Raw genomic sequence first — 12,260 nt, forward strand, 5'->3', positions numbered from 1 at the left:
GTGCTGATGTATACTCAGCCATCCCATGTTGCACTCTCATGTGCACAGAAGAGGCCACCCTCCCCCTACTTCAAAGTTCACCCAGGGGCTCGGGCCCAGCCTTCATCACCTCCTCTGAGCCTGGTGGCCCCCACAGGGCCTGTCTCCCACTCACCACCACCCTTGGCTTCAGTGTAATGTTTGGGGGGAAACTTACAGTCTGTACAGACTCCAGAGGAAGCGCAAGGGGCCACCAACTCAAGTGGGGCTGTGCTCTTCGGTGTCAGGTGCTAGGGCAGAGGGACACCCCCAGAGGAGGTAGCAGGGGTCATAGGCAGCTGAGCAGCACACGGCTCCTGGGTGAGGTTGCTGATCTGCCAGCCAGCCAGTGCATGCCATAGGGTGCCCCTAGGAAACTGCCCTAGAATGCCTGGAGTGCTCAGCTTCCCACCCACTTGCCACGTCTTCGCTGGCACTGCCCATTCCTTGGTGCTTTCCCTCCCGGGGTACCCAGGTCTCCTCTAGGAAGAGAGGGACCACTGTAAAAGCCAGATGTGTATGGAGCCTGAGGGATGGGAAAGGGGGAGGCAGCTGCCCTCTGCTGGTCATCCCGCAGAGCTGCAGTTCCAACCCCGCCCCCTTGCTCTGGCCTCCAGCCGTCAGGGCCCTTATCCTCTTGCCCAGCCCTAAGATGGCCCGGTCACTTGTCCACATCCCCCTCAGGATAGCAGCATACATATGACCCCCAAAGGGGGTACTTCAGGTTCCCTTTTCTGCCTTCAGGCCACAGAGGAGCCACCTCCACTTCCCGAAGTCCCAGAGGAGCAGAGAGCAAATTTGGCCCCATCAGTCACCACCCCATCCAGCCAGCAAGCAAACTCCAACCAGTTTAATGGTGAAGCTTGCCACACTAAAACCCCTCACCCTGCCCCTCACCATCCTGCACCAGAGCGCCCTTCACAGGGCCTCCTGCCTGCACCCAGTTGTCCTTCTGGCTCCCAGACCTTCTTGAATTCAGGCCTTTCACATTCCCCTTCCCTCACCTCTGCAAGCAGGTGAGAGGTGAACAGGCTCCCAGTGCCTCTGTGCAATAGGGAAGAGCAGATAGAGCTGAAACTTTGGTCTCTAGGTTGGCTTAGAAAACAGCAAGGCCCACACAGCTCGTGGGCTGTCTGGTCACTCCCTGGTCATGCTAGAAGCATTCTGAGGGGTTAGAACAAGCAAGGGAACAGGGAAGGGAAGGGGAGGGATCTGGTGAGGTGTCAAGGACTCTTTGCTCCATACATCCCCACCACGGTGCCACCCATGTGCACAGGAACCCCATTCAAGCATTATTCCATGGACTGACACTCTGCCATGTGGCCGGAGCAGTGGCTGGGAAGGGACCCAAATTCTAGGCACAAAACTCTAGATGGGAGTCAAAGAAATCATCAGAAGGCAGGGCATTTGCCCAGCACACATCTCACCCGGATTTGATCCTTGGCACCAAATGTGGTCTTGATCCTTGCCAGAAGTGATCTTTGGGCACAGAGCCAGGAGTAAGCCCTGAGCATTTCCCAGTATGGCCCAAACAAGCAGACTATTCTAGGTAGAAGCTTTGCTGAAGTGGAGGGCAGGGCAGGCACCCTTGCCACTTTACTGTTGCCCAGAGGAAGAGCTCCTTCAGGATACAAAGCCCCCTGCAGTCACTCAGCACAGCTGGTTTGGCTTCTCTGCACCTCAAGAAAGGCCTGCAAGATGTGGTCCCAGTTTTAAAGGAGGATTGAGGGACTGAAGAGATAGCACAGCAGTAGGGCATTTGCCTTGCACACAGCCGATCCAGGAAGGACGGTGGTTTGAATCCCAGAATCCTATATGGTCCCTCATGCCTGCCAGGAGCAACTTCTGAGCATAGAGGCAGGAGTAAACCCTGAGAGCCGCCGGATGTGGCCAAATATAAAATAATAATAATAATAATAATAGAGGATTAAACCCTCCAGGTTTTGTGAACAGATTCCAGAGTCGATCTGCTGAGGAGAGATGGGCTGGAGCCCCCCACGACCACCTTATGTGTGTGTCTGAATCTTGAAACAAGGCATGTAGTGCCAAAGCAAATCCTCCTTTCCTAATATTCAAGGTCTGTGCTGAACACAGGCCGTGAAACCTTGTCAAGGCCCCAGCGAAACAGCTGGGGTGTTCCCAAGCTTTTCCTTGGCTAAGAAAAGTCTTCCATGTGTCAATGAAGGTGCTGGATTGAGAAGTCAGTGCTGGGGTTAAGGCATTTCTCTGCACATAGCTGATCCCTGATCAGTCCCCAGTTCCAGATAGTCCTTGACCCAGGTGATCTCAGCACCACATGACCTGGACAGCACAGCCCACGACCAGGCACTAAAAGTTTGGTTCTATTGGTGAAGAATCCCCAGAAGCATGTTTGGGAGACCCCTGAAATAAGGAAAGTTGTCATCTAGTCATCTAAAACAGGGGTGCCCTCCACTCCATAGTCCATTCTGCCAGTGAATATTTTCTGAAATCTGCATAGTCTTGACAATGGAGGATGGTTTAGAAGCTGGGGTGACCTTCATGTGGCCCTCAGAGACTAGACTATTTGGGGGTAGATGGTGCCTAGGCCAACCAAGGCCGTCTTCAGTGGTGCTGGGCATAGCCAGCAGCGGCAGCCGCCACCAGGGGGCAACCCAGCACCGTGGCTTTCAGCCTGCCCTTGACCACATTATCAAGGGAAATCCAGATCATCTCAGGTCACAGAGGCCTTCGGACTCAAGGACTCGCCTCTGTCACAGAGGGCTTGTAATTTGACCAACAGTTGTCTTTGTCTCGAAACAGCAGTCCTGTGGCTTCGGGCCATGATCAGTGCAGAGAGTGGGTGGGATGGTTCCCTGCAGACACTTGTGGAATATGACTATATATGGCTGAAAGAAGCCTGTGCCACGGTGGCTCTCCTGAGACCAGGCCCAGTCACAGCTGTCAGCGCGGGCAGTCCAAACTTCACCCTGTTCTCTCTGAAGGGGACCCTGCCATCCCCACATACCAGCCATCAGCAAACAGCAGCCCCAGAAGATGGCCCCCAAGGGGGTCGCAAATGTCTCCCAGAGACTGACTGGGGCCTGTGTCTGCAGTGGGGCTCATAGACCCTGCACCAGTCTGGTCCCCTCAGAGGGGAGACATAGCACCCCATGTTCCCACTTCCAACCAATGCCTCTGCCCCACTAGTAGGTTCTAGGAGTGTAGAGGAGGTGACAGAATTTGGTTCAGTCACCCATCTGGCCTCATTCTGCCACCCCACTGGTCCCTGTCATTCATTATTCAAGAGCATTTGCACTCCCTTCTGGAAGTGGATGGCCTTGAACCCCAGGGAAGGCAGGCCAGCAGGGGAATGAATGGACTTGGCCCAAAGAAGCACTCTGCACGCCTAGTCTGGGGAAGGCTGTGTGGAGCCCACTTTACTGGAACTTCCTATCTGGGAGTCCCGAGACTTAGACAGTTTTCTCTCGATGGATCACCCTGATAGACCCTGCCGCTGCAGGGAGAGTAGCCCCAACCCTCCATCAGTGAACGGCTCAGCCCCAAAGCAGCCTTAGCTTTGGGTGTGCCATGCTGTGGTAGCTGTCCTGGGTGCAGCACCCCCAGGTACTCTGCATAAGAGTCTTGCTAAGTCCAGGGGGTGGTCAACCTGGTGAGCCAAGGCTGAGAGGTAAGAGGAGATTGTCATTCCAGGAGCCTGAATCTGCAACGCGCGCGCGCGCACACACACACACACACACACATACACACACGTGTGTGTGTGTGTCTCACAGGTGCCATTAGAACTACCCAGTGGCGCCTGGCCCCTGTCCAGGGCAGTGAAGTCCGTTCCCTCCAATGCACCATCTTGAGTTTCATGCTCCTCCCTGCTGTGGTGAAGACAACCCCCCCGCCCCGACACACACACACCCTGAAACCCCGGGGCAATGTGGCCAGCTTGGGTTGAGCCTCTTAAGCCTTCGCTGGCCAAGCTGCTACCTCCAGGAGGGGACAAAGCATCCCCCTGTTCCCTGTCCAGCTCTGCTGGAACATCCGGGTCTGGTCTGGAGAGAGGCATCAGCTGCACAGGTTACCTGGGAGGGTCATGGAAAAAGTGAGAGGACAAGATGGGGGTGGTCTTGTGGGCTGGGCAAGTGCACCCCAGAAAAACCCACAAGCTGGGGGGTAGGGATCCCTGGTTCGGATGTGGAGCAGGGGCGTGGAAGACTGGCTGCAGGCCCTAGTGGGCCAGCTGGAGAAGGACCTCCTTCTGGGGTCCTTCCATATCCTCCTCCCTCTGCAGCACCCTGGAAGCCCCACCTGAGCAGACTCTGAGGGGCTCCAGGAGCAAAGCCCCATTTACAAATGCCGCCCATTTGTAAACCACCCTCCTGGGGTCCAGACACCTGGGGTCTTGGTTGTCAGTGAAGCCCAAGCTCCCCACGCTCAGGGCCCCATCCCCCCCTCCCTCGGGCACACGCAGCCCTGCGGGCATGGCTGGGACTTCACTGCCGCAGGCCAGAGGAAAGGGACAGACCTCAGGGCAGGTGGAAGGGACTGGCCTGGTCTCCCCTGAACCACAGGCTCACAGCCAGGACCCCCGGCCAGGCACCCCCTCCTGGACCCACATCTCATCTGCCAGCCACCAGGCACTACTGTGATTGGGCTACAAATGTCACTCTCAGATTCTCAAACTATCATGGCTTACAGCTTAATCTCAGTCACGGGTGCTGGCCTCTGTCCCTGGCACTGAGCAGAACTTGGATATGCTGCTAGGACATCTGTCCCTCTGTCCAACTGGTTTGACCCCTTCCCCTGTGCACTTGGGATTGGTGGCCAGGCAGTGATCACCTCAGTTCCCTTGGGGACCTCTTGACTTGGGCCAGCTCAGAGCCCACCCACCCCAGGATCCAAGTACATATGACTGTTCCCCACAGCTCTGATCCATTTCCCAGAGCTGTCAGCTCACCAGTGGGGCCAGAGTCCACTGTGACACCCGATGCCGTGACCCTCTTTCAGGGTCGCACGCTGCTATCCAGCATCATGACCCACACCAAGGGGTCCCACAAAAGTACAGCCCCAGCTCATCCTCGAACCTCCCAACCCACACACGATGGGGACAGGGGGTATATTCCAGATAGACCTGGTGGTCTGTGGGGTGACCTGTGTGTGACACCTGTCAGAAGCAAGCTGGGTTCTGCCCCATCTCTGGTTGGGAAGCAGCAGGTCTGCTTCTTAGCAATGGACAGCTGGGTTGGCACCTTCCACTCAGCCTCTCAGGTATAGAGGCCTCAGAGCAGCCCCCAGGGTTTCCCAGGTAGTTCCACTGGGAACAGAGGTCCAGAAACCCTATCCCTGTCTGGGCCAGTTGACACTGTAAATCAGGCCTGAGATCAAAAGGCTGGATGCAAGGAGAAAGAAAAAGAGAAGGATGGGAGGGAGGGAGAGAGAGAGGAGAGAAAGGAAAGAGAGAAGGGAAGAGTAAGAAAAGAAGAGAGAGAAGAGAAAGATAACAGAGAGGGAGGGAGAGAGAAGAGAGAGAGAAGAGAAAGAAGAGAGAAGAGAAGAAAAAGGAGAGAGAGAGGGAGGGAGAGAGGAGAGAGAGAAGAGAAAAGAAAAATGAGAGGGAGAAAGAGAGAGAGAGAGTATAGATTTTGTACTCCACAGAGCCAGTGCAGCCCAAAGCAAGGACCAGGGCCCCTGGTGCCTGTCTCAGGGGTGACAATTGATGACAGGGATCTCTGCCCCCTTCGGTGCTGGGCATCTGCACAGCCCTGGGCAGTGGATCCTGGTCTCCAGCTCTATGTCAGCAGGGCAGGTCCATCCCACACTCTGTCTTCACTGATGAGTCCCGGTGACCTTCCTGGCCCTGAGACTTGTAGACTTGGTCTCCAGGGGTCTTTGGTCTTGGAGGACATGGGCCACAGGGTGTGGGATACCCCTTCTCCTGGGTGCTGCTCCTCTCCAGGGTGTGGCATCCCCTTGCTCTCAGAGCCCCTCACAGCCCTGGAGGAGGAAAAGGAGCTCAGACTCCCTCTGCAGTACCAGAGTGGCCCCTGGTGGGGTTCAGGGGTGCCCGTGTCAGCCCGCCCTGTGCTTGTTCCCTCCACAGGGCCTGATGCACTCGAGTGGCCCAGTGGGTCGGCACCGGCAGCTGATCCTTGTGCTGGAGGGGGAGCTGTACCTCATCCCCTTCGCCTTGCTGAAGGGAACCTCCTCCAACGAGTACCTCTACGAGCGCTTCGCCCTCATCTCCGTCCCCTCTATTCGCGCCCTCAGCCCACAGGCCAAGGTAAGAGGGAGCAGGCAGCCCCCCAGCTGGGAATGTAGGACCCAGCACAGCATGAAGTCACCAGAAAGGGCCAGCTTGCAGGGGGAGAAGATTGAGGGATTCATTGTGGGGGACAGCCCTGAGCCTTGTCACTCCACACTGAAGGTCTCATCTATGACCGCCGAGGGGTCAGCTCCCCAGAGAACCACTCCAGGAGCGGGGAGAATGGTTGGCCAAGAGGGGATGGCATGAGGGGGGACCCCAGCCTCAGTGTCAATCAGTAGAGCAAAGCTGCAGATAGAAGTGCCTTCAGGGGACAGGGGGTGCCCAGGTCTTCTCAAGTAGGAGAACACTGAGAATAGACAGGCAGGAGGGGCTGTGCTGTCCCTGCCCCAGTGCAGCCACCAACTTAGCTGCCCTAAGGGAGCCAATCAGCCCTGAGTTCTCTTGCTGTTCCCCAAATGCCCTCGGAAACCTCAACCCCCAGTTTCTTTGGTTTTTGTTTGTTTGGTTTTTTTGGAGGGCACACCCGTTGACGCTCAGTGGTTACTCCTGGCTAGATGCTCAGAAATCGCTTCTGTCTTAGGGGGATCATATGGAACGCCAGGGGATCGAACTGCCGTGAGTCCTAGGCTAGAGCTTGCAAGGCAGACACCTTACCTCTAGCGCACGGCTCCAGCCCCGTACCCCCAGCTTTCTTATGAGCCCACTCACACTCTCCCTGCATCCCCCATGAGTATTTCAGGCAGGCCACACCCCAGATGACAAAAGGTGGCTGTCAGCCTTGGACCCTCATGCTGCCTGCTGGGTAGTTTCTGCCCTTGAGGCCTAACTTTTATTTTTTGTTTGGCAATGTTCAGAGGTTACTTCTGACTCTGTGCTCAGAAATCCCTCCTAGCTGGCCCGGGGGACCATAAGGGATGCCGGGAATTGAAATGTCCTACCACTGTGCTATTTCTCAGCCCTGGGACCTAACTTTTGGCTATTTTTGTGGCTGGATATACCTTTTGTCTAAAATAGCACCACTCTGGAGTGAAAAGAATTTTTTACTTTTCTGACATTTCTGTTACAGTCAGGGAATCCCAGACCAAATCAAGGGCCTAGCTCCAGCTGGACACCCCCCTCTCCAATCTCCCAGCTGGCCACCTGGCCTGATGCAAGGACCCCCCTGGATGGAGCTCACCTGCCAGCAGAGCTCTGCTCGTAACAACAACCATTGGCTGGTGGTTCACCAACCTCTCCAGATGTGCAGAGCCCCAGCCCTAGGACACAGAATGGGAATTTCTCTCCCAGAGTTCACTGAGACACTTTGTTGCTTTGTTTGTTTATTTTGTTTTTGGGCCACACCCGGTGGTGCTCAGGGGTTACTCCTGGCTGTGTGCTCAGAAATTGCACCTGGCTTGGGGGACCATAGGAGACACCGGGGATCAAACGGAGGTCCATCCTGGGTTAGCCACGTGCAAGGCAAATGCCCTACTGCTGCACCATCACTCTGGCCCCTACTGAGACTCTTGGCCACTTTCCAGAAGGTAGCAAGGATGCATCAGACCCTTGTTGGACTTTATACTGACTTTATAATTCAATGACATTTTTGCTGTGCAGCACAGGAGAGAACTAGCATCTTTTGGGGAGGAATTTACCACCATCCTGGCTCCTGAGATTGACTTGAGAGTGCACATTTGAGGGTCATTTCTCAAAGGACTGGACTCACCAGGCTTGGGGTCACTCACAGGGGGGCTTGTGGGAAGTGTGTGAGTTTGAGGCATGGACAGGTGGACCTGTAGGCCTGGCACCACGCCCCATGTGCAGAAGTGTGTCAGTGTGTCTTTCTTCACCCACCACTGCCAGCTTTTTCAGGGTTTTCAAGAATGAAAATACTGAGCAACAATGCTGCACAAACTCAGAAAAAAAAATTGATTGAAAAGTAGGAGAAAAAGAAACTCCTCGCCCAGGGAGGAACTTAAAATAGGACTGAGTATTTGGCTAAGGATAGGAAAGCTAATATTTGGACTTGCTATAGGAAAGTTCATCTTTGTGTTTCTTATCAAAGATCAGAGGATTCCTAGAACTGTTTTGTTGATTTTGACCTATTTTTGCAGCCAAGAGGAGGTAAATATCCTAGGGAGAAATAAGAGAGCTGGTAAGGTGTTTGCTTTGCAGGGGATTGACCTAGATTTGATCCCTGACATCCCATATAGTCGCCCTACCCAAGCCCACCTGAGCACAGAGCTAGGAGTAATCATTGAGCACTGCTGTATGTCGACCCCAAATTAAAGAATAACAATACTATTTTGCATCTCATTTTGATTGGTGTCTGTTTAAGTTTATGTGAGGCAGACTTCTAACCACTGGCCTAGGTGCAGGCTGTTATCTCTAACCCAAGGCCTGGGGCACAATGTATGGTTTACCGCCAAAATGAAATCTCTCAGCAGCTGGCCAGGGGAAACTGAGGCTGCAGCTTCCTCTTTCAACCACCCCCAGGAGACCCAGTAAATGGCAGGGTCCGCCCTGTAGTCCAATGTGATCTGGTCATAGCTGATGTGACTTTTCACATGAATCGCATGTGATTAGAATCACCTGTCATGGGACACTAACCTGTGTCCATAGAGGATTGAAGGCAAGCATGAGGGGGGAAAGTTTGGGGGGTAAAAGGACTAGGGGACACCAGGCGAGACCCAGCCTGAGCCCAGAGCTGGCTGTATGCCTCCTCCTGCCTAGAATGCCCCCTGGAACCCTTGCCAGTTTGGTGCCATCCACTTCCCTTTCCTTTCCAGACTCACTTACGGAAGAGCTCGCCCACCTACTCCAGCTCCACCTCCATGGCTGCTGTGGTGGGCAACCCCAAGCTGCCTTCAGCCGTGATGGACAGGTGGCTGTGGGGGCCCATGCCCTCCGCCGAGGAGGAGGCCTACATGGTATCCGAGCTGCTAGGCTGCCAGCCCCTGGTGGGCAGCGTGGCCACCAAAGAGAGGGTCATGAGTGCCCTAAGTCAGGCCGAGTGTGTGCACTTCGCCACGCACATCTCCTGGAAGCTGTCGGCCCTGGTGCTCACGCCGAGCGCGGACACCAACACCGTGGGCAGCAAGAGCTCTTTCGGCCACCCCTACACCATCCCTGAGAGCCTACGCGTGCAGGATGATGCCAGCGACGGCGAGAGTCTGTCCGACTGCCCCCCACTACAGGAGCTGCTGCTCACGGCTGCCGATGTTCTAGACCTACGGCTCCCCGTGAAGCTGGTGGTCCTGGGCTCCTCGCAGGAGTCCAGCGGACGTGTCACGGCCGACGGCGTGATCGCCCTCACACGCGCCTTCCTGGCAGCCGGGGCTCAGTGTGTGCTGGTGTCGCTGTGGCCCGTGCCCGTGGCAGCCTCCAAGATGTTCCTGCATGCCTTCTACTCCTCACTGCTCAATGGCCTGAAAGCCAGCAGTGCCCTGGCTGAGGCTATGAAGGTAGTGCAGAGCAGCAAGGCCTTCTCCGCCCCCGCCAACTGGGCAGGTAAGAGTGAGTTTCAATGGGTGTAAGGGGATTGGTACTCAGAGACCCCTATAAAGGCTGGAGGCAACAGCACACAGGAAAGGGGAACCAGACAGAGATGAGGATAGGGCCCAAACTTGCTAAAACCCATCCCTCTGCTGGACTGTCTCCTAGGGGGTGCAGATATGGAGTTAAAAATCCTTCCCAAGGGACCAGAGTGATAGCACAGCAGGGTACAGCATTTACCTAGCATGTAGCAGACCCAGGTTCCATGCCTAGCATCCTGAGCCTGCCTGGAGTAATTTTTGAGTGCAGAGCCAGGGGTAACCCCTGAGCACTGCTGAGTGTGGCTCAAAAACAGACAGACAAACCAGAGTATGTGCACAGTGGATTAGGTGTTTGCCTTGCACAAAACCAAACAGGTTTCTATTCCTGGCATTCTTTATGTTCCCTCAAAACCTGCCTGGAATAACTCCTGAGCACCACTGGATGTGACCTAAAAACAAACAAACAAAAGAAAATCATTCACAAGTTCAACAGAGGCCAAGGGACTCCCTTCCAAGAACCCTGTACCAGGAAGCTCCGTGGCCCAAGGAAAGAGGGACCGGGCCAAGGAACCAGATGATTCTTCTGGAGACTCGGGTTGGACCAGGCTGTAGTGACCCGGCTGTGGCACTGATGGCACTTTAGTGTCACAGGTGGCCTAAAGGGACTTTTTCATGCTGACCCCAGCAGAGGGGCAGTGGATATGCACAGTGCTGGTAGCAGGGCCTACAGGGATGGGGGGGGGGCCTGTCATTAGTGATCTCAGAATGGAGGGCAGAGATCCCTTCAGGGAGAGTGACCTGCAGGACACCCTTACTGGCAGGCTGGAACTCAGAGTCCTGCCCAGCTGGGGCCACACAGCTCCAATCCTGCCACCGGTGGCATGTTTCCCCCCACACCCTTCCCTGGCCACACTTCAGACCCAGACAAGTACCTCGTCTCTATTTTTAGACTTTCATATTTTTTGTTTGTTTGTTTGGTTGGTTGGTTGGTTGGTTGGTTTTGGGGTCACACCCAGCAACGCTCAGGGGTTATTCCTGGCTCTGCACTCAGAAGTGACGCCTGGTAGGATCAGGGACCATATGGGATACTTGGGGTCGAACCCAGCTCAACTGCATGAAAAGCAAATGCCCTACCCGTTGTGTTATTACTCTGGTTCCTCCATTTTATTTTTGTAATGCAGAAACAGCCTCTACTATGTGTGGGCCTGTTTTAAGATTAGCTTTGGCCTGACTTTTTCTCTCAAAATTAAAAAATTAAAATCCAGTTGACATTTCCCACCCATTGTTATTCCCTGAGATGGGTCAGCCCTGATGTGGGTGTTGGGGACCATGCCAGTGAGTCACTTGCCAGCCTGGGCTCTGCTGTGGCCCCCAGGCTTCATGCGGGGGTGGGGTGGGGAGGGGTATGGTGGGGAGCTTCCCAATAGAAAACAGGCATTTACACGCCCAAGGAGAAAACTGTACCACCAGCTCAGTCGAATCCTGTGTCCTTGTGAGGCTGAAGAGATACACTGAAGGGCTGGAGTGAGATAACACAGCAGGAGGGCATTTGCCTTGTATGTCGTCAATCTGGGTTTGATTCCCAGCATCCCATATCATCTCCCGAGCCTGCCAGGAGTGATTCCTGAGTGCAGAGCCCGGAGTAACCTGAGTGCCACTGGGTATGGCCAAAAACAACAACAACAACAACGAGACACTATGAGTGTTCACAGGAGCACTGCTGGGTGGGTTTCCCCTTGAGGTTGGACTGAAGTAGAGGGCACAGGGGCAGGTGCAAGGGCTAAGGCCTCACCTGACTGCCAAAGAGGCCAGAAGTGCCTCTTTCCTGCACTCTTGGGGCACATGTGGCCCCCACAGAACCCACAGCAGGCTGTACAGGAGCTGCTAGTTGTTGGTTACATGGCCCCCTCAAGCATCAGCCCCTCAAATCCCCCCACCCCAGAAACACTGTCACCTTTAATTCCCTCACAGTGGCTTGCTAAGTCGGTTCTGTTCTGGGGAGGCCGTTTTCACTGATGTTACTTTAATAATAAGCATTGGCTTTTTCACACTCTTAAGAAACTTTTTGGTTTTGATTTTTGGGTCATACCCGGTAGTGCTCAGGGGTTAGTCCTGGCTTTGTGCTCAGAAATAGCTCCTGGCAGGCTCGGGGGACTATATGGGATGGCAGGATATGAACCACTGTCTGTCCTGGATTGACTGCGTGCAAGGCAGATGCCCTACTGCTGTGCTTTCACTCCAGCCCCTTAAGAAACCTTTTCACCTCATTACAGGGAATTGTTCTGGGGGATAAAGGGGAAGGAGGGGGAAGTTGGGAGCAACTTAGAAGTTCAAGACACTGACTGACATTCGTTCCCAGGGCCCTGAGAGGAGAACCTGGCTGGCCACAGGGAAAGGAGGGGCCATGTAGATCTGACCTGGCTCAGTCCAAGATGGCACCCCCTGCTCTGGCACCTTCATCTGCTGGTCTCAGAGTCCCACACACCGTCCCC

At 54.7% G+C, this 12,260-nt stretch overlaps 1 protein-coding gene across 1 annotated transcript in view; it reads left to right on the plus strand.

Moving 5' to 3' along the window:
* Positions 1-12,260, plus strand: part of TTC28 (tetratricopeptide repeat domain 28) — a 385,385-nt gene that overhangs the window by 361,614 nt on the left and 11,511 nt on the right. Inside the window, exons 15-16 of the mRNA XM_049788080.1 lie at positions 6,089-6,268; positions 9,022-9,742. Of these exons, the coding sequence (XP_049644037.1) occupies positions 6,089-6,268; positions 9,022-9,742 (901 nt within the window). The remainder of the gene's footprint in view (positions 1-6,088; positions 6,269-9,021; positions 9,743-12,260) is intronic.

The sequence above is a fragment of the Suncus etruscus genome, chromosome 15 (genome assembly GCF_024139225.1).
Source record: "Suncus etruscus isolate mSunEtr1 chromosome 15, mSunEtr1.pri.cur, whole genome shotgun sequence".
NCBI lineage: Eukaryota > Metazoa > Chordata > Mammalia > Eulipotyphla > Soricidae > Suncus > Suncus etruscus.